The sequence below is a fragment of the Ochotona princeps genome, chromosome 20, assembly GCF_030435755.1.
Source record: "Ochotona princeps isolate mOchPri1 chromosome 20, mOchPri1.hap1, whole genome shotgun sequence".
Lineage (NCBI taxonomy): Eukaryota > Metazoa > Chordata > Mammalia > Lagomorpha > Ochotonidae > Ochotona > Ochotona princeps.
The window spans coordinates 21,880,900-21,904,048 of record NC_080851.1 but is presented as its reverse complement, the minus strand read 5'-3'; the positions used below and the strand labels follow the sequence as shown (position 1 = coordinate 21,904,048).

Genomic DNA, 23,149 nt, shown 5'->3' with positions numbered 1-23,149 from the left:
AGCCATCCACTTCCCATCCAGCTCCCTGCTTGTGGCCTGGAAAATCAGTAGAGGATGGCCCAAAGCCTTATGATCCTACATCTACATGGGAGACTCAGAAGAGGCTCCTGGCTCCTGGCTCCGGACCGGCTCAGCTAAAGTCGTTGTGGCTGCTTGGGGAGTGAATCTACCGATGGAAGATTTTTGTCTCTGACTCTCCTCCTGTCTCTGTATATCTGACTTTCCAATAAAAATAAAATACTAGATTCTGGCCATTGTAGCCATTTGCGTAGTGAACCAGCAGATAGAAGATCTCTCTCTTTCTCTTTCTCTTTCTCTTTCTCTTTCTTTCTTTCTCTCTTTCTCTCTCTCTCTCTCTCTCCTCTCCTCTCCATAAATCTGATCTGCCTTTTTCAATAAAAATAAATGTCTTTAAATATATGTTTATATATAATACTGAATACCAAAACAATCCTTGCATGTAGGTGGGTATTCTTAAGTTTGTGAAACATGGAAATAAAAGTTGACTTTGGTGTCAAATATTTTAAGTCATGCATAGCTTATTTTTATTGTACATTTTCCATAAATGTTTTGAAGACCCATGTTTGCATGGATTTCAAAACTTTTATGATTAACTTATGTTTTAATTATATTTTCTACAATGTTGCTGAAGCACCACTGTGTAGCTAGACTAAATGAAAACAGCAATGGGGCATGGGGAATGTCCTTATAGTATACCAAATACTAAACCTACGTAACATGATAGAATATGGCCATTTGCAATGACCAATGTCATCATTAATTCAAACAGCATTACTGGATTCTATCATTGTTCAGTAAAATGTTACTAGGGATCAATGCATTCAGTGTTATATAGTATCATTCCACACATCAACAGTTTGAAAAATAGAGAAATCTGATAACCACTACTTGAATTTAGAGACTCCAATAATGGAACAAATTGGCCTTACCTGTCTACAGCTGTAAAACCACTGAAAGACATACCATCACATATGTAACATTCCTCACAACAATATCTAATCTGAATAAACTCATGAGAAACTATCCAGACAAACTTGGAGGGACTCTAATAATAGTAAGCCTAAATTCCTTATAATGTCAAAGTTATAGAAATTTTATGAATAAAATTAATTTTTCAAAATAAACTTTCTTTAGGCAAAATAACAAATGCAATGTGTGATCCTTAATCAAACTCTGGATCCAGGAAATATCAAAATGGAATTTATTTATTGGAATAACTTTAGCAATTTGGGTATAAATTATATTCAAGTATTACTGTGTATTTCTGAGGAAAGTTTCTCGGGTGTGATAAAATCACTGTGACTGTGTGTAAGAATGTCCTTGCTTGCAGCAACATTTAGTATTTAGAGATTTCATGCCATCATGTCTCTGTTCAAATAAGGATAAAGTCCACTCAAGTGTGTACATAATAAAAAGAAAATACAGCAAAACATTAAAACCAAAAGAAAATAATTGAACCTAGAATTTTTCTTGGGGCTTAAAATCTATCAAAATGAAAAATGTAAAGGGAAACACACAGAAACATGTTTTCCTACGGCCTCTGTAGTACAAGATTTACAGAAGAATTAGATATTGTTCAAATCAAGATGCACCACAGCTGTTGGTCTGCCTGCACGCCTGGAAGCAACTCCCCACTCCAGGAATGGGCTTGCCACGTGCCGTCCCTGTCGGAACCAGTAGAAAACACACTTTCCAACTACATACACCAAACCTGGAAAAGCCACAAACACAATGAAAAGTTCTGTCTGACCTGGTAGAAAACAAAATATCAGTGAACTCTGGAGCAGAGAAAGAGAAAATATTCAAAGGGAGGCACAGAAGGAAAAACGAAAGAAAGAAAAGAAAAAAAGCAGGATCTATATCAAACAAAAACATGGACCATTCATGCAATCAGAATGCTCAAAGGAAATGGGGAAGACAAAAATATCCAGAGAGAACAGACTGTTTAAAAATGTCCCCAAATGATTTAAGGAAAAAATCAAACCACTGAACAAAGATGTTCAATGACTCAAGCAGGTTACATAAAAGCCCACTGCATCTAGGTTTACCACTATCAAACGCATAAAGGCAAATGCAAGAAGAAAACCTTCAACCCTCCAGAGAAGAGACACATTTGGAGACCAACAATAAAAATAATGATTGGCTTCTTATTAAACAACAGCTAGGAGACAACAGAATGACATCTTTTAAAGTTCTGAAAAACAAAACTATAAATCTAAAATTATCCAGTTAAAAAGAAACTTCAAAAAATGATGAGAAAATAAGGACTTTTTTTTTTTTTTACAGACAACGCCTAAGGGAATTTCTTGGCAGCAGATTTTCACCACAATGCTAAACAAAGTTCTTAAAACCAAAGAGAAATTGTGCAAAATGGAAACACAGATCTGCAAAAGGAAAAAAATACCACTGCAATGCTAGCTGAAAAGTCCAGCTATTCCAGATAGCTAGGGTTTGACCAGGCACTGGTGAGGAAATCTGTGCTGGCGTGGGGTGTCAAGCGAGCAGCAAAAAAGGCATGGGAAATAGCATGTGCAAAGGCCCTAAAGAAGAAGGGATGGTATGCACTAGGAACTGGACAAGGGCAGGCCAGAGGAATGGGACACACAGCCAGCCTGGAGAGGGATGTCAAACAAGACTACAAGCCAGAAGGGCTGTCTCTCAGGATGTTATCACCTGGATTTCTACTACAACACTGACTAGTTTTCAGATACGGAACTGCAGATCCATTGCCAAATCACGTTACCGTGCCTTCTTTTTTGGAGCTTTTTGAGTTTCTCAAGGTTGAATATAACATCACAAATCCAGAGACACATCAATCAACAGCCTGAACAAGTAATACATCTTGTACTTACACTATGTTACAGATTAATAGAAAAATTATGTCACTCTCCTCCTTCAGTAGCTTTCCATCTGCTTTAAGTCAATCCTACAGTGACCTACAGGGACCAGGGTCTGCTCCTTACTCTCAACTCCCTTAACTTACTGCCTGACCTAATCCATCACTCTCTGTTCCTACGATGGCCTCCTTGCTACTGCCCAACTGGGCCAGTTTCGCTCCCAACTTGGGCACAGTAACTTTTCCACTCCAAGGTTACAGATACACATCAGTATGACTATCTACTTGACCGTCTCAGTAAAACAGGAATTCTGATGATAGGTTAATTTTTCTGAACAAAGTGATGCCTAAACATGTTTAAATACATAAATAGCTGAAAAGTATCAATAGGAAGTTCCACGAGTGAAAAAAAATCACCTAAGTTGTCTGAGTCCCCTCTAAGAAATGATGTGCAGGTCACAAGAAAATCAAATTCTAAGGAAAATGTAAGATGAGAAAGTAACAACCCCAGTACACACCACAGCATATGAAGTACAACAGACCTCTGGCTGAACAGCTACTTTACTGTGTCTTGGCTCCACAACTCTCAATCATCCCCTCTCTCCAACATCTTGCTATTATACAATGCTTCTTCCAATTTTAATAAATCTGTTCCCATTTCTTAGCTCATTCTCACAAGAATTTGTATGTCAACATATTTCATGGTCTACACTAGCATGATGTGCAGCATCCACAACAAAGAAAAGCAAAATCATTCCTTTCTCTCTGTCTTCTCACTTTTGGCTCAGAACTCAGACCACACTAATTACGATGTCATGCTATGATCACCCATCAAATCTACAAGGCCTCTGCAGCTTTACGTTTCTGTGACTCTAAGCACGTATTAGTTGAATCTCCATTAGTAATTCACTGATTTTAAAAAGCAGTCCAAATCTGACTCTGCATTAGGTTTGGGCATTATTACTTTTAGTCCTTCCTAACATGTACATATTCAAATACTGCAGAAACCAAATATATGAATGTATAAACGCTTTCCTTCATGTTAAACTTTCCATGAAAGAGATCTGGACAAAGATATATCACTAGAAATTCATTTACAACCATGATTAATTTAAGAGAAGGAATTTGTTGATGCTTTAAACTTACTACAGGATTTAATCTGAACTAAATTAGTAATAACTTTAAACTATTAATAATACAAGCTAACAATTACATTGCAATCGCCATATTTCTAACACTGCTTTAGGTACTTTGCACATATAATTTCATTTGTTCTCTGAAATAATCCTAAGAGACCAGTAATATCGTTGCACCATTCACCACCTGAGATAAGAGGACCTGCTTGGTTCACACAACCACTAAACAAACACCAGAGCCAGGATCTGAATCCAGACAGCCTAGATCCAGGACTACAAACTTTGCAATGCTGCTCTCTTTAAAAAGCCGGTAGACATCTGCAAAAGTCCAGGTAGAACAAAGTATTCTGCAAAGGACATTTGCTTAACACATTATGGTAAAAACTTAGTGACTCACTCTCATGAGAAAAAGTAACTTCTGCACAGACAGTTCAAACCTTATCTATGGCTGGCTTGTATCTATTTTCTTAAAACATGACTTTCATACTTTCTAAAGTTAAAAACAAATTCTACAGACCCACTATTTCTTCAAATATCTAAGATACATATCACATGGGAGACATTACAGCTGTGAAACGGTAATGAAGTTAATTTAGCATGTAAATTTTGAATCACAACGGTAACATCCTATATTTAACAAAAGCCAAATAGACTGAAATTGAATTTCAGAAGGAACCTGTATTTCTTGAAGTGATTCTGAGAATAACTGACTACTCACCTCTCCATGATTGAAGAAGAAGCACAGCACAGTGACCAGGCCTCCCAGTCGACTGCCGCTGAAACGGAGAGAGCAGAGCTCAGACAGTGGGAATCCATATCAATCCTAACAAAACCGTAACACTGAGAACCTCCTAATACCACAACTCGCCTACGCTTATCTACAGAATAGTTTACTTCTTCCAGAGTATCACTATTCAAAATAACTTTCCTTTTGTAAAAGCATTTTGTCTTCTTCAAAATGTACAGACTCAGAAAACCAACTGAAAAAGGATTTAAAAAAATAAAAACAAAACAGGTAGTCATGTTAATTGTGAATCATTCACCCCAACTGTCCTTTTCCATTTTTCTTTTCAGTACCATGATTTATTTCTGTCCTTCAACATTTCTCAAAACATGTTACTTGGAATTAAGACATTCATTAGAGAAAAAGGTGAGGAAGAAGTTCAGAACAGGAGTCAGAAGGAAAACATCACACCTTCAACTTGAACTTGAAAATTCAACAGAAAACGTCTGGAGAGCACTAGCTTATAAATCAAGGGTTTTTCATTTGTTTATATTCAGGATGACAACCAGGTTTGTGACTCTAGCCATGAAATCACCATGGAATAGTCTGGCAGTTCTTACAAATGAAGCATCATCTGTTCTCAGCGAACACAGTGAAATGTGTTCACTACTTTCCTCCAAGTCTGGCCGGGAAAATCAAGGTAGTTTTTAGGTTTCCTCCCTTGTTTTTTTATCTTTATTCTTCAGGTCTTCTTACTCTTTAATTTGCAGCTGCTTTCTCTGTATTGTCTCCAAATATCCTTCCTTCATTCAAGCCAAATGTCAATATGTGGACAACACAGAAAGGTCAGAGAGCTAAGTGTATAAGTTATCACAGTTCACTGCATTTACTACCGGGGATGCAGAAATGGGAAAAGTGGAGACAAGAGACAGCAGGAGTAATCCAGGTGGCAGGGCAGGGAGGGGGCTACATGACTCCTCTTTGTGGCCCTGACAAGCGGACAAGCCAGGCTGCAATCCCAAGCATGGACGACCCAAGTGTCTCGGAAAAGGGGGACATGGAAGGATGCATGTTTGGTGGCAAGTAGTTTTTGGAGCTCGGTTTTCCCAATAGAATAGAAAGCACAGCCACTCACTTCTCGAGAGCAGAGATGGCAGTATTAGCTCTGAGATGCCACTTCTACTTGAAAAGAGGTCATTAGGGAAAACAGGAGGCAAGGCAGCTGTGGCAGCTGGTGACATAAACTTAGTATGTCATAACAGTATGCAGGGGTTTTTTCTCCACCTACTGTCAGCCTGAAGTGGTACAGATGAAATGCCAAGGGGCAAAGGAACTAAGGATGCTGGCTGGAACTTCGCTGAAGTAAGAGGGACAGATGAGAGAGCTCGGGCAGCTAGCACAGGTTAGAGTGGAAGCCAGGGTTCTCTCCTTAGAGGTCCATATCATCAAGAAAAGTCAACAGGCTGATTCCAGGCACCATCAAAAGTGATTGCAAATTAGAGGAGCTAAAGCAGAGCAAGTGGTTTGAAACAATAAATAAATTTTAGTATTTTGAATGTATTCTAACAAGACACAGAGGATTTTCTAATAGTGACTTCCTCCTTACCACTGTCCTTTAATCTTTCTCTAAGAGAATCACAATCAGCAACCTCTGTGTGCCCATTCTTCCAAGTCTTTCTCCAGTCATTTCAACGTGACCACACTACTACCATCCCTTTCAAACTTGCTCCTTTTGTAATTAATCTTTATACAACCTAAAGCATTCCTTCACAGATGTCAAATACTACACATCAACATACTTCAATTTGTTCAGCCTCTTCCTTACTATTGGAGCTACTAGCATTTTAGTTTCCAAAGGACAGATCCAACATGTGACCCACGAATCAAAGAAGCAACCTACGTCAAGAAGCACAGTATTGTGTGGGAGTTCTTTACCAATGACACAGTGCAGGATGTGGTGAAATCCTTTGAATTTTGTCTTTTAGACAGGTGAAAACTTTTTTCTCTTATTAACTTTAACTTGTACCTTGCTGTTTACTTGCATGGGCCATCATTTTCAGTGCTGTGCTGTGTTTTGACAAAACACAATTCTCCACTGTGAACTACCCACTTGTCTGGTCTGTTTTGTTACTTAAAGACTAGGGTGATCAAATCTTTGGCTGTCACATGTGAGTGGTGCTGACACTGTTTCAGGTGCTTCATTTCTAATCCAGCTCCTTACAGCCTAGGAAAGCAGCAAAGGATGGCCCAGCGCCTTGGGACGCTGCATCCGCTCAGGAAACCTGGGAGAGTCTCCTGGCTCCCAGCTTCTGATCAGCTCAGCTCTGGCTGTTGTGGCCATTTGGGGAGTGAGCCAGCAGACAGAAGACCAAGATCACTCTCTCTGTCTCTCCTTCTCTCTGTAAAAATCTACCTATCAAGTAAAAGCAAATAAATATTTAGAAATGGCATTTAACTTACATATAATTTGGGGAGGATTATCATTATAGGAGAATATCACTGCCTATTCAAATTATTTGGTTCTAGCTATAATTCTTTAAATAAAAACTGTAGGAATAAGAAACACAGTAACCAAGCACCTAAAAGTTAAAATTTCTAGAAATGCATGGAAGATATGATTAAAATGTGATCAGAATAGAGCTTTTCCTTATTTTCAGAGCCTGAACGGTCATGTAAGTTAAAGAAAACACATCAAGGATTTGAAGGAGAAAACAGAAAAGCTCAGTTTTGTGAATTTATCAAGATTCTAACTGCACAGAGGATGTGTTATTTCCTTGCATTTTCATATCACCTGGCTACAGAAAGGAGATGAGACAAGACCCCTTATTCTGTGATTACAGTTCAAGGCAACCTAAAACCCAAAGACGAAGGAAGAAAAAGCTTAGGGAATCTAATGCAAATTTTCCTGTTAAAGGTTCCCTGCAACAAAATGATGCCAAAACTGAAATTGCATGTCTTTTTTGTTAGATAGAAACAGGACGGTGCACACGCATGTGTATGTACACACACACACACATACACAGCATCCATTTGCTAGTTCACTTAGCCGATGTTCACCATAACTGGACCTGGGCCGGATCATGCCAAAGGCAGGAGCAGGGAGCTCAGGCAGGTGTCCCTCGTGGGTAGAAGGAATACGCTTATGCTGCTTCCAGGAATCAGTTAGGGGAGGAGCCCTTCGATGAGCAACATGGGCATCTTGATCAGTGTGTCAACTATCAAGTTTAATGTCTAACCTTATAACTTCAATTTTTAAATGGTGAATGGCAGAGTAAGGGTAGAGAGAAGAAAGCCACAAATACAAATTCCCAACTGAATTAAAGAGTGACATTTGCTTAGGAAATCTTACACTTCACTCAAGTGCTTTACAACTTTGGGCTCTGGGGGTGGGCATCTTCCTGAAGGCGGAACCAGGATGACAATGCTACCTTTCTATCAAATTACCAAAACACAGGTTATGGGCCACCATCCTCTATGGACGTAACTAACCCAGGAGGCAGATTTGCTGGTACAATTTCATGCCCCACAAAGCTAGGAAGGGAAAACAAAATGTGCTTATCTAACAGGAATATTTTGAGTTACAATCAGTATGAAATGACACGACTTGCAATAAATCTAAAATAGCATTCCTAGTATCTACCTCCCTCACACCTCAATTCAAAGAAACTAGTAACCTAATCCATTTTATTTTGCTAAGCAAAAAAGATGAAGTAGTCAGAATACTTTAAATTACTTATTTTTTTTTTTTTTTTACATCACAGGTGCCCAGTTGAGATTCCAGCATTCCCTGGTGGCTAGAAAAAGAGATTTCTTCTGTAATATCACCACCAGCTGTGAAATATGAAAGCTCCTACTGTGAAAATTTTAGAACATTCTTTTTTTTAAAAAAGATTTATTTATTTTATTACAGCCAGATATACACAGAGGAGGAGAAACAGAGAGGAAGAACATTCTTGGCTTGATAGACATTTACCATATTTACTCATCTATTTCATCTTTCAAGCCTCTATTTCTATAGACATAAAAGGGGAGGAAAATCTTTTAAAAATTAAATTTTTGAAAGATCCTATGAACACTTTCTGGTTCTGATATCCAGGAATCCTGTAGTTCTCCTCTTGCCCACACCCTAAAGTTGAACAGATTTAAGTCAGTCATCAAATTTTAGTAGATGCCATAAATGAGATTTTAATTTCTCTATGCAAAAGATGAAACATTAAGTTCAACTTTCCAAGAGGGAAAAAAAACAATCATAGTTCATTTGAAATTATACTAAATAACTCTTAGGAGTGAGCTTTCTTACTGACATCCAAATGCTTTAAGAGGAAAGGACTAATTTGCAAATAAATAAATTAAGAGAACCCCAGTCTCAAGACTGAGATTTAAGGCACTGGAAACTCAGCAGTCTAAACACCAGTGAGGCCTGGTTCCCTGTCGCAGTGGGTGGGGAGTTCCTCATTCACCAAGACAAGCAATAATACAATGCAGAGAAGGGGCAGAAAGAGCTCTATGTAAGCAACTAATTAATGGCTTTAATTTAACTCACCGTCTGTCACACTAAAGAAAAGAATATTTCACTTAGCATCTAATAAACCTCCTAGTTCATTATGGTTGCCGTGACAGAGTCACCAAACCTTGGCCATGGCAGAGGGTCGGAAGGCACCTGAAAACCCAACAGTAACCATAAGCTCTATTCAGTCATGACTACTGCATTCAATGTCAAGGAGATTCAGTCAAACCCACCACACCACACCTCTCCTGTCGTCCTGGGTACCTGTTCCAATGCGGTCTTATGTTTTCACCTGCACCTGCGCTCAGTGGAGCCTCTGCTCTGAGCCGATCACCACTCTGCTCAACTCTTCAGGGCTTGGGGTGGGTGTCAAAGGACTACTTCCCGGACATGGATACTCTGAGCCTCTTCCGACATGCTTCCTGATCCTCCTACTGGAAACAGCACTCTCCTCTGGGAAGCTGGTACCTCCCTGCTCCCTATCTAACTTCGGCACATCTCTGCTCTTCCCACTCTGTCCCCACACATACCATCCCAGGTTGCCATCCTCCTCCACCTGCCCCCACTGCAGCAAATGCAATCTTCAGGGATAAATGAATCCAATCACACTACTACCATCCATGTTAACCTCCTCTGGCACCTCCTTATTCTCAGAGTCAAATCCAGGCACAGGTGCAGAATGCCTCACAGGATCCGCTCCTGCCTACACTGCCTAATTTCCTTCACTGTTGTTCCTTGGATTCCAGATCTTCAAATGAAAAGACTCCAGGGCTAAAAAGCCTTGGCAAAAGCACCGCTGGTGGTAGAGCCAAGGCAAATCCTGTAATAGATCACTGAGGTGTCCTTGGGGGACAGTGATGGCAAAAAGAGAAACAGAAGGATGCTAGAGACATTCTGAAGATGAAAGCCAAGCAGATTGTGTATCTACTTGGACAGCGGAAGAAGAAGACAGCAAAGCCAGGCAAACTCTCAGCAGTGAGACCTGGGCACCAGCGTGGGCAGAAGGGCTGCAAACAGATACAGAAGATACACAGAGAGCAGATTTTCAAGAAAGGGTGCCAATATTTTCAACCAATGACTTTCATCAATTTGTGCATACTAAAGAGAAATACTTATCTCTTAAATATTCATATACAACTGTTAGACCAAGTGGGTTTGATAAGAGACGTGTTAACAGGCCAACTTAACAGAACATTCCAAAAAATCTGCAGCTGAGAAAGTTTGAGATGGTAATTTCACAGCCTACTTAGGGCACATTTTTAGTTAAGAATCCATACTGTATAAACACAAATGCTTAGTTTTTTCAAGCAAAGTAAGAACAAGAAAATAGATGAAACAATGGAAATAAAATTGGTAAAAAGTACAAATTTAACTTTTCCTTAAAAATGTCAGGGTAGGGCAGTGATACTCTATCCCAGAGACTAAAAATACTAAGTGCTTCCTAGGTGACTTGGGTTGGATTGTGAAGACAGAAAATAGAAAGACTGGTTATGCAAACAATGGGGGAAGGCAGTTGGCCTGGTGGTTGAGCTACCTAGTTTAGTCACATATTCCTTGGTTCATTTCCAAGTTCTGGTTCTCAACAGCTTCTTGTCAACATAGACACAGTGAGGTAGCAGGTGATGGCTACCTAGTTGGGTCCCTGACACCCACGTAGGAGACCTGGACTGCATTCCTGGCTTCCCGGCTCTAGCCACTGTAGAAACCTGAGGAGTAAACCAACAAACAGCAGCACTGCTTCTTCATATTCTCTTTCTGACTTTGTATCTCTTTCTGTTTCTTGAATTAGTCTTTAAATTACTATTTACCTTATATGTAAGTAGGGACATTAATCTTAAAAGTGGGGGTTGATACACAGACTAATCTGTATATATATACAGAAGGCTTCCAGAATATACCTGGACTTAAAATAGTTAAGGAATTTTCATTGCAATCAGAGAGCTACTCTGAACTGCTAATGAATGACCCAAGGAGGTAACAGAAAAACAGGAAGATAAAAGCATCTTGCGCTGACCAAAGCATTTTAGTCTAGAGAACATGACTGGGTTTTTTTCACATGACCTGGGACAGAATGGGTAACTGAGAAGAGATAAACACATTACCCATCCTTTTGTCCCAGAAAATCTTTGAAATCTCAGCAATTCTAACATGTAAACCAATACAAAGGAAACAAGAAAACTCTGTGTCTTATTTTTAGTCAAATAATGCATAAGATTTAGATGATAAAATACTGAGAATTAATTTTGAAAACATACTGTGGGTCGACTGTTACCTAAAAATCTGATATCTAATATGCTCTAAAATGCAAAATGTTTTAGCACCAAATGTCACAAGTCTGATAGTTCAATGTAAACACTGTTTCTAGCACAGATGGCAAATACTGCTTAAAGTGATCTTCAGTCCATGTGCATAAAGTGTATGTGCAACATAAACACAGTGTGCTTAAGACTGGGTATCATCCCCAGTATCTCATGATGGTAAGCAAATATGAAAGTTCAACATGCGCATGAGAAACTGAATTTGTAAAATCCTGAAATCCATGTGCATAGGTACTCCAAAAGAGAGAAAAAATGCAAAACAATTCTGTTCCCAAGAATTCCAGATAAAGGATATTTAGCCCTCACTATATATCATACCCAGATGTACTGCACATTAACAGACATTCAGTAAAACTATTTGGAAACTTGCAGATATCTACTGGATAAATGATTACAAGAAAAAAATCATAAAAACATAAAGATAAATTTTCTAAAAACAAAGGGAAGCACTGAAAAACTGAGCCACCCATTCCTGTGAGGAGCATTATGAGCTACAGTATATATGGAGGATGATGAATTAAGGGAAACATGCAATTGCATACACAGACATTTAAGGCAACAGTATGTTTGTTACCTTTCCTTCCAAAATGTACTACTGTATTTAAAATGTCAATAAAGTGACTTGAAGAAAAACTACCTGATGTGAAAACCACTAGAATGATTCTAAAAAACACATTAGATACTTAACACTGAAGCAAAATAGGATTCTGAGAGATGCCACTATTACAGGTCTATATATTAAACAGAGACAATATATAAAAAACTAATATAAGAACAGTTCTCAGAAGTCAGAAATCTTGAGAAATGAATTACTACAAAATGAGAATGGGAAGTCTAGTTCCTTCTAAGCAACATTAATCTTCAAAATATTTCAGGTGAAATGTTTGTCATGAAAAACAAATAAATACTTCCTTTGAAAATGGGTTAAACCATTTTCTCTTTATTACTCAGGGTCTATATACAATGATTTCACTACTGTGTAAACATTTAAAATGTAGTCACACAGACCACAGGGCCACACTCTACCCCATGTTTAAATCCCAACTGAGAAGCTGACTTGGGAGGGCAGTGGGGCAGACAGACCTTTCATTCACTGGTTCCTTCCCCCAAATTACTACAATGGCCAGGGCTAGGCCATGCCAAAGTCAGAAGCCGGGGGATTCTCCCATGGCTTGCAAGCAGGTGGTGGGAGCCCGCTGACCATCTTCCGCTGCCTCCTCAGCAGCATTATCAGGGTGTGTATTGGAAATGGGTCACCTAGATCTTGAACCAGTGCATGGGGGATGCTGACATCACACAGGAGTGGCAGGGTTACTTCCTATACTACAATGTCAGCCCCTGTTGTGCCTTTCTTATATGCAATCAAAAGTGAAGCTTCTTTCAGTAATTTATTCATTCAATCAATCAAAAGTGATTTCATGAAGGTGGCCATCCTTCTGGGTGCTCCTAAATTCATTTATATCTTCTCCCTCTAACCAAATAACTTCTCAGAAGTTATAATTATATTTCAGCTAATTTGACAAAATGCATTCTGTTACAATTCTGAAAGGTATGTGCTACATTGTATTTTCTTTCAAAACTAAAGGCAAATCAACTAATAAAGTCATTCTTAAGCTCTTCTCATATCATTTACTCAAATTATATAAAAAATTAAGTTGAGCAGGTTCCACCTACACCTCAGAGATTTCATACATGTCTCTGTCCTCTTATCTTTATCATGGCAGTCTAGGATTGCCAGCTATCTAATGAGAACTTCAAACAAGGAAGGTGGAGACAAAAGATATTAAAGGAACACACTGAAAGATCAAGTTATTCAAAAAGGGAAAAAATAACATCATCAGAGAGAAAAGATATTGAAATGAATGAACTAAGACAAAACTACAAAAAAGTGATCACGTAAAAAATTTAGAAATCTGAAGTATATTAATAAGCATGCAGTAGAAGTAAGAGTTGGAAAAATAAGGCTGATAAAACTTTCTAGAATGTAAAACAAAGCCAAAGAGCTTAAAAATGAACAAAAAATTAGAAAATAAAAGCAATGGAGAATGAAACATCCAAAAAATAAAATTTTGAAAGAGAAAACACATGGAGAGAAGAAATTATCAAAGAAAGTTTCTCAGGACTTAAAGTCATAAAGAGTAAGAATGAAACAACCCACCAAATACCCAAGGTAACAAATGAAAGCAGATGTATGCCAAACAAACTTTTGTGAAGTTTCAGAATCATGGAAACAAAAAAAGAATCTACCAACTTTCGAGAGAGGAAGAGAGGGGCACAGTACAGTTCAGGAATCTGAGCAATTTAGAAGCCAGTCAACAATAGTGTAATGCTTTCAAATTCCTTAAGGACAATGCTACACATCTCGAACCTAACAAACAAACAAACACAAGTACAAAACAAAAACATATTCAAATACACAAAGTTAATAAACATCTTCCTCTCATCTACCCCCTCTCAAGAACAACTAGCAGATACGCTCTATCAAAGTGGAAAGATAAACCAATATAGAAGAATAAACAAGATACAGCCCAAGAGGTCCAACACAGGAGCAGTGAAGGAAATCCCAATTTAACAGTCTAGAATGCCAAGAGTACAGCTGTGCACAGAAACACACAGAAGCTGGTCAGCACAACTGTCTTATGCCCAAGATCCTCATGCATTATTCAAACTGAAAGGAGAACAGGGTATGGATGAGCCTGGATGAAATACAGATTCTTCCGATTATAGCTCTTCTACGCCTCACTACTGGTACCAGCTAGAGACACTTTTCATGCCCACTCCTGACTGCCAGGGTAGTGGTGACACACTGGTGCCTTTCCCTGACAATATTACTGCAGGACATGAAGTCCCTGGGCCATATTTGCCTGTGTCCTATTTTAGGCCAAAATCAACTCATGACTTTGTTCGCTGGTGTCCTAAAGAGTGGGTACCTTGAAATAACTGCATATGATTTCTCAGGCCAGCCCATAGGCAATGCCTTCCTGCTGCTCAGAGAAGCTACCCTCCCAAAGGCAGGATGGTGCACGCCCAGTGCTTGTCACACTTCACAGATCTGCACACACCTTGATTCCTTGGTCTCTGCCTGAGGCTTTGGGACAGGGGTCCTACTCAGGACCTCGGATGAGTCACCTCGATGTCACTTTCTTCACTCTGACTCAAATCCTGAGATTTTTCCAGTGCCAGATCTCCAACCCCAGTTTCCCCTGGGAAACTGGTCCCTCAACTCAAGATTACCTATCTACCCTGTGGGGAAGGGAAGAAATGAAGAGATGGGGCCAACACTTCAATACCTGGCAGCCTGGCTCCATGAAAAAGCTCAGGTGAGCTCAACAGGCCAGTATTTCTCTCAGGCAGACCAGGACCCAAAGACTGCACCCTTTCTTCTTCCAGGCACTCTAGCCTAACCAGTGCCTTTTCCCCAGGAGGTGAGTTTGGACTTGACACTAAGTTTTTCAAAACAGAACAAAACAACACAACACACTTAAAGAGGGTGAGTGGCATAATTATAAAGAAAATCAAGGAAAAATTAAACTCAAAGGATGCTCTTCTGAGGGCTGGGAGAAGGGAGAAGAATGCAATAAGCAGAAATTTAAGGTTGTGAAAGCCTCTGATAATTATATTATTTCTTTATCTGAGTAACAGGTACACAGGAGGTTCATGTTACTAATTACTTAAATTGCTATAAAGATTTTATGTTTAATTCCGTAAGTATGACACAATTTGCACATAAAATGGGTTTTTACAAGGGAAAACCCATTTTTGCAGGTAACACACTCAAACAGTACAAAACACAAAGAAACTTCATGCAGCTGTTTCTAGAAAGGCCCTTTCTACAAGCTGAAGGAATAAAATACGAGTGGCAGTAAAAGCTTTCCATGCAGAGGCAGACGGTGTCAGGAGCCACTGTGTTCTATGTCCCAGGCTGGGCCATCACCCCACCCACTGTGCTGGTCCTCTTCTCCCAAAGACCTGCTCAAAGGTAGAAGAGCCTAAAACACCAAAACGGATATTTTTGTGAACCCTCAGCTAGTGTGTTAAATGGGAAAAGGCTCAAAGACTGTAATACAGGATCTAAAAAGTAGGTTGAAATTTAAGTAATCATATGATTCTGCCCTATTTGTTTGACTTTAAGTAGAGGAGGAAAGGGATTTTTGCCCTTCTTTCAGCTACAGTTTAGCAAGAGACCAGTAACTGGAAACACAGAGTTAAGAATGATGAGTGGAGTATCTCCAAACAGAGAATGAACCACAAATGAACACTCCCAGAGTCCTGCTGGGATACGCACAGCAGTTCTCAGTGAAGACTCAGGTAAGTTCATGTACCATTTTACTGTCCTAAGACAGAAACAACGTAGTCTGCCAATGAAGGACTGTTGGGAGATCACTGAGCAAGCAAGGACGTGCACAGGGTGCACAGGACCAGCCTTCGCACTGGGAAGAAGGGACAGAGTCTCCAACGGGGCAGCAAGTGCATTCACAGGATGCTCCAACTAAAGCCTCCCAGTCCTTGAGAGGAGATAAGGGATGAATGCATTCTCAGCTGATGGGAAGGAACAGAGAGAAAGATTAAGGACAACAAAGGGAAAAGGACAAAAGGAAAAGAGCAGGAATAAACTCTAAAACCAACAGAGGAACAAGCCTCAAAACAAAAACAAAGCAAATCACCCACTGAACAGTCTCTTCCAATCACGACTCTGTCCTAACTTAATTATATACCTTTAGAAATATTCACATTCAGGAAGCTTTATTTTGGCTTCCTTTCATTTTCAAAATCAGACTAAATGACTAGAACTAAATAATAGGGAGTTAAACCTGCTTCAATGACTGGGAGAGACAGAGACAGTCAGATACACAGTGCACACACACTAACTCTCTCTCTCTGTCTCTGTCTCTCTGTCTCTCTCTGTGTCTCTGTCTCTGTCTCTCTCTCTCTCTCTCTCTCTCTCTTTCTCTTCCCGCCCCTCAACCAGAGAGTAACAGATGGGAAACAAGAGCAGCAGGACCTGGGGAAAGACAGCAATAAGAACAGGGCAGGCCTCCTTGGCTAAAGAGGGTTTCACACGCTCCTGTGGGTGGTCACCTGGTCCACACACTTTGTTCTGTGACCCTGAGTCCATCAACTCTGTAACCCAGTACTGTGTTCTCACTCTCTCATTCAAGCTAGTCACAGTATTTCTGGTGTACTGTTTTCAGAAAAAAAAAAAAAAAAAAGAAAAGAAAAAGAAAACCACCCAACTAGAAAACTCACCATTTTTTGCACAGCTTCTTTGTATTAGTAGAGTTTATAATAAATTTTGTGTATACATGCAGGATTGTTGTTGTTCGTATACATGTAGTTTTTCAACAAACACCAGAGTACCACCGACTATGGGGAAATGACTAATAGCTAAATACAGCTTCCAATTTATCCTTCCTCAACAATTGCACTGATCTAGCTGGAGGTAAGCCCAAACTCCAGAATAATACTAACATAAAAGAAACGGAAAAGAGCTCAGGATTAAGAATACGTTCTTGGTATCTGCTCTCGGGGTCCAGCCACCAAAGCGTTTGGTGTCTGTCAATAAGAGAATTTCACTTCCATAGAATACATGAAGTTCCCCCAAAAGAAACTTTGGGGGAAGTCCGGAATCACCTGACAACCTCTGACCATGCTCGCTCCTCACCGTGGGGCACATTTCCACATGGTGGGTCTTGAGAATTGGTCTCCAGAAAGCATTAGTCTGTGACTCAGAAACATCAGGGAATCTTACAAAATAAACAACTATATCTGTGAATTCAAAATACAGCTTAAAAAAAACAATAAGCATGTTTAAGAAAGACCAAAATAAGAGCAATTCCAGAAAAAGAAGTCCACCATGAGTAGGCGGCATCTGAAAAAGCATGTCGCGCTTCATCTCCAGTGTGGCAGCACCCCTCCCACTGCCCTGTCTCCAGTCTCCAGCCTACTCCCACTGCTGATGAAAGGGACAGGCGTTCCTGATGGCCGAAAATTCATATACTGTATACAAAGACAAATGTACTTGTGCATTTCACAGTGCCAGCACATTTCTAACCTGTGAGATAAACTGTGACGTCTATTTTTCTATCTACAGCATAATTTATAAAATAGAAATCTAAACACAAATTTAGACAGTCTGCTCTTTAGTCATAGCCGTACAATAAGATATCTACAGCTTTATCCCACTCATGAAATTACAAGACTAACTAAACTATGCACCCAGCATGATAGCATAGTAGCTTAATCCTTGCAAATACCAGGATCCCTTCCAGCAACCTGCTCAAGGCCTGGCAAAGCAGTAGAGGACGGCCCAAAGCCTTGGGACCCTGCACCCGCATGGGAGACCCAGAAGAAGCTCCTGGCTCCTGGCTTCAGACCAGCTCAGCTCCCGCCATTGCAGCCCTTGGGAGTGAACCAGTGTTTGGAGGATCTTCCTGGCTCTCCTTCTCTCTGTAAATCTACCTTTCCAATAAAAATAAACAAATCTTTTAAAACAAAAACCTGACTGAACACCAGCAAGAAAGAAAACAGTAAGAACAAACAGAAATTCAATTCCTGGAACACAAAATATTTAATGTCAAAAGCAGGTTAAAATGTAATGAAAGAATAATAAAAAAAAAGCTCCTCCACACAGGAGAAACGTCTCCTGCTTCGCGAAATCTGAGCACTGATCCTTCCTTACTACTCTGGTTTCGATGTGGGTGTCGCCACCACAGCTCAGGTTGAGGCTGGAGCGCTTGAGGAGTCAGTGGCAGGAGCAGGAGGTGCCGAGAAGGTGACTGGGTGACTGGGTCCTGGGGGCACTGCCCTCATGAATGGGCTAATGCCTTTCCTAAGAGACTGAGTTAGAGCTCTGGAGAACTAGACTGGGTCCTGGGGAATGAGCTGGGTCTCTCAGGACTGGACTAGTCATCTCCACAGTGGGCTGCTGCAGAACAAGGCTATTCCTGCTATTCTGCTGTTTCCCACACACACCCATGGACACTCTCAGACACACCTGCCACGTGATGCCAACCTTCACCTTTAAGCATGGATGAAGCTTTCGCCAGGCACAGCCACTAGATCACAGCACTGCCCTGCCTCCTGACCTGTGAACTAAATAAACCATTTTATAATATACTTTCCAAGATCAACACTAAATGAATCAGACCCTTACTGTCCATCCCCATATCCTAATCATCATCCCCATATTTTGCCCTGTCTCATTCTTATTCAGCTCACAGAGGCCAAACATGCACTCCTTCAAAACAAACCACTTTGATACATATGTCATCTGTTGACTGGGCAACTTAAATATGGATCTCGCATGGAGGGAGAAAACCTGCCCACCAGGGACTAATGGAGCTGACGACTAAGAAAGTTCAGATCAGAGCCCAGAATATTAAGAACTCCTCAACCAAAAGCAGAACCTATCAGCAGTCACTGACCTTCCAGTCTTTGAAACAATGAGCCCAACAACCAGCATTGGAAGAAAATAACATGAAGGATTACTTGAACAAATGCTCAGAAATTCTTTCAATTGAAAGACATTAAAAAATCAATGTAGCGGGCCCGGCGGCGTGGCCTAGCAGCTAAAGTCCTCACCTTGAAAGCCCTGGGATCCCATATGGGCGCCGGTTCTAATCCCGGCAGCTCCACTTCCCATCCAGCTCCCTGCTTGCGGCCTGGAAAAGCAGTCGAGGACGGCCCAAAGCTTTGGGACCCTGCACCCACGTGGGAGACCCGGAAGAGGTTCCTGGTTCACAGCTCCGGATCGGCGCAGCACCGGCCATTGCGGCTCACTTGGGGAGTGAACCATCGGACGGAAGCTCTTCCTCTCTGTCTCTCCTCCTCTATGTATATCTGACTTTGTAATAAAATAAATAAATCTTTAAAAAAAAACAATGTAGCAATTAATTCTTGCATATTTTAACTCCTCTGACTTGTAATCTGAGCTCATAAATGTGATAAAGGTATAGCCACAGAACAGATGGTCAAATGGAATATGATGAACCTAGCCCACCAAGGTTCTGTCCTTCAGCTTGCTACAAAACAGGCATACTGGCGTCCTGACCCTCAAGTCAGCCTCCTTCCCTGATCATCAAAATTCCTTCAGTTACTTCTCTGTCTAGATTCAAACAAAAATCACTCACATCATCGCATGATCATACATTTTCATTTCAGTTTCCCTGATTAAATAATTAAAAGAACTTTAAAATTTATCCTCTAATAGATTCCTCATTTGGCAAATATTTAACAAGTAAACGCTATGCATTCAAACACTAAGACAAAGATTCAACAGATGTCTGAGCTACTAAACTGAAAATGCTGCACTTCTAAAGTAAAGAAGATAATGGGAAAAGAGCAGAACCAAACTCATCATCCCAAGCTGAAAACCATATGCCCATACTTCCGCAATGCAATCAGTCAGCAGTAACAGAATTCCAAAGTTATTCTGAAGGTAGAACAGTTCAAACATACATACAATGTGATAACTTGTCAAAAGGAGGAAAACAAACATAAAAATCCTTTTAAAGTTGTTTATCTTCAGGTTTTAGTAATGCAACAAAATTGCTAAATCAATCAGATCCCAAAATATTTGTACATAATATTCTTTAATTTCAACATTAGAAAAATAAGTTTCATTAATGTTAATTCGTGATAAGTGGGGTTTTCACCTATGTTTTACATAAACTATATACATATTTGGCAGATGCTAAAATGCCTGTGAATGCTTAAATTTTATCAATTATCTCCATAATGCTCTATTTTGGACTCAACAACTATCTTTAAAATGGCTGGTCATGACAACAGTAAACTCAGGCAAAGATAAAAGTTTTATAAACATCTCAGATATTTTAGGACTGATATCACAAAGCTTAACTATAATTTTCAAGGTCATTAACTATTACCTAGCAACTACGCAACTCATTATTCTAGTTATTTTATACACATACAGTAAAATATTCTTACCTTAAATATGTGCCATATATGAAGAACAATGCCATCATTAATCCATTTAAAATAAAAATTACAGCAACATAAAAGCAAGCAGGATCTCCCAACCCTTAAAAAAATAAACAAAACATATGTTCTAACCATAAATTACTTTACACATCAAGCAATTTACATTAAACTGTGCTTACTTTGAAATTGGTTGCCAGATACATTAAATGGTTGCCTAGGTTCCCAAACCAAAACAAGACACTACAGCAAGAGCACAAGACCGAACAGCAACTGTGGTAGTTTTAAAACAGGGCTGTGGGCCAGGCGCAGTAGCCTAGTGGCTAAAGTCCTTGCCTTGCACGCACCAGGATCCCATAAGGGCTCCAGTTCTAATTCTGGCGGCCCTGCTTCCCATCCAGCTCCCTGCTTGTGGCCTGGGAAAACAGTTGAGGACGGCCCAAAGCCTTAGGACCCTGCATCTGCGTGGGAGATCTGGAAGAGGCTCTTGGCTCCTGGCTTCAGATCAGCTGAGCTCCAGCTGTTGCAGCCACTTAGGAAGTGAAACAGCAGATGGAAGATCTTCTTCTCTGACTCTCCTCCTCTCTGTATATCTGACCTTCCAATAAAAATTAAAAAAAAAAAAAGGAAGAAAAACAGGGCTGCAAATTTATTGAAAGCCCTCTTTGAGTCGGGTTGGGTATATGACCGCCTTGACAGAGTACGGCAGAAGCAAAACATATACAGCCACACAGTGCATGACCGCAGTGCCTTGAGCTTCCTGATGACTTGGAGGCACCCATTACGACAAAGTTCAAGTCACATGGAAAGGTCCCACACCAGTCAACAGTCTAGGTGGAACTCAGCCTCACAGTCTCACAAGCCAAAAAGTCAATATGCATGAAGTACCTTCAAGTCAGAATCAGGCTTCTTCTCAGAGATCTGAATCTTAAAACAGTGGCCACTGAGAGCCTGCATGACCTAGCCAAAGTGAGTACCCATCCCCAATAGAGTGGTGGTTATTTATACTACCACACTTGCGTTCAGTCTACTATGCCAAGCAAGCGTGGAGTCAATGTATGATGCTGGCAGCAGGTGTTATTACAGAAAGAAGCTTACCTTCACAGCTTTCAATAGGACTGAGCCCTTCTCCTCTGGTAACTGTCCAACATATCTTGGTTTGAATGCCAATCATGTCCATTATTTTGGTATAAATCCGATACCAACTGGCCAAGATTACCTATTTTTTAAAATATAAAACACCACAAGAAAATATATCACCCTAAGCATTTTTCATTAGTTAATTAAAGTAATTACAATTACTTTAAGATCATCTGCTGATTATCAACTTTCCCTTTCCTGTGCCATTCATTAGGCTTACAGAATTAAGTTAGGATCTCCTGTACATATTCTTCACTTGTCAGTCTTCTGCTCCCCTACGGACAGGAATAAAAGATAACAAAAACTATGCAAGATTTGTTTTTCAAGTCAAAATACTCTACTAAGGGACATACAAGAAGATGCATATAAACAGATACACTACACTGATTTGAATAGACTTAATTTTCTAAGACATGAATCTACCTCGAATTAATTCATAAACATAAAATAATCCAAAGCAAAATCTCTAGTGTATAAAATGTATTCAGAGATAGAACAAGGAAACAGCTAACACATTTTAGAACTCATAAATATTGTGAAAATCACAGAAGAGGGCCCTGAACAATAGTCTAATGGCTAAAGTCCTCGCCTTGCGTGCGCTGGGATCCCATATGGGCACCAGTTCTAATCCCAGCTACCCTGCTTCCCATTCAGCTCCCTGTCTGTGGCCTGGGAAAGCAGCAGAGGATGACCCAAAGCCTTGGAACTCTGCACCCATGTGGGAGACCCAGAAGAGGCTCCTGGATCCTGGCTTCGGATCGGCTCAGCTCTGTCCGATGTGGTCACTTGGGGAGTGAACCAGCGGATGGTAGATCTTTCTCTCTGTATCTCCTTTTCTCTGTATATATGCCTTTTCGATAAATAAATCTTTCAAAACAAACAAACAAACAAACAGAAAAGAAGAATAACCAGAGATCAATGTAACTGTGTAAAGGCAGCAGTAAGTCATTCAGATCCTGCCCTGAACTAGGCTACATGAATCAGCACCCAGATGGGACACCAGTGCCGCAGCTGGTAATGTCAACCTATTCTAACACAGTGCTGACTCCTGTTTCACAACTTTTAACCAATGACATCATAATAGCTCCACAGAATCAATCATGATTTTATCTGATTCCTCAAATCCATAATGTTCTGTTGGGAATGGTGCAGTGGCACAGTGGGTAACCTGTGACGCTGGAATTCCATACAGGCAACAGAATCCTAGCTGTTCCAGTTCCAATTCAGTTGCCCACTAATGTGCCTGGTAAAGCAGTGGAAGCCAGTTCAAGCACTGGGCCCTTGCCACCCATGTGGGAGCTGGAGGAGGCTCTGGCTCCAGTCCTCCTGGCCATCTGGGGAGCAAAGCATGGAAGGAAGATACCTCGCGCTCTGATGCTCTCATTGTGTCTCCTTTTTCCCTCCGTAACTCTGCCTTTCAAATAAATCTTTAAAAAAGGATGTTTTCAAGATATTTTCTTTTTAAAAGATATTTTCTTTTTAAAATGCAATATATGAAAATGTGTTTTAGAATCAGCATTTAATATT

The 23,149-nt window shown here is 40.1% G+C and overlaps 1 protein-coding gene across 5 annotated transcripts in view; it reads right to left on the bottom strand.

Annotated features, from left to right (window-relative positions):
- DPY19L1 (dpy-19 like C-mannosyltransferase 1) overlaps window positions 1–23,149 on the bottom strand; it is an 82,344-nt gene that overhangs the window by 42,195 nt on the left and 17,000 nt on the right. For all 5 annotated transcript variants that reach the window (XR_009247294.1, XM_058678284.1, XM_058678281.1 and 2 more), the window contains exons 5-7: window positions 21,581–21,701; window positions 20,492–20,585; window positions 4,712–4,769 (exon numbers count right to left, since the gene is read on the bottom strand). Coding sequence is in view for 4 of the 5 variants with exons in the window: in XM_058678284.1 (XP_058534267.1) it covers window positions 4,712–4,769; window positions 20,492–20,585; window positions 21,581–21,701 (273 nt within the window). In the remaining variant the exon portion in view is untranslated. The remainder of the gene's footprint in view (window positions 1–4,711; window positions 4,770–20,491; window positions 20,586–21,580; window positions 21,702–23,149) is intronic.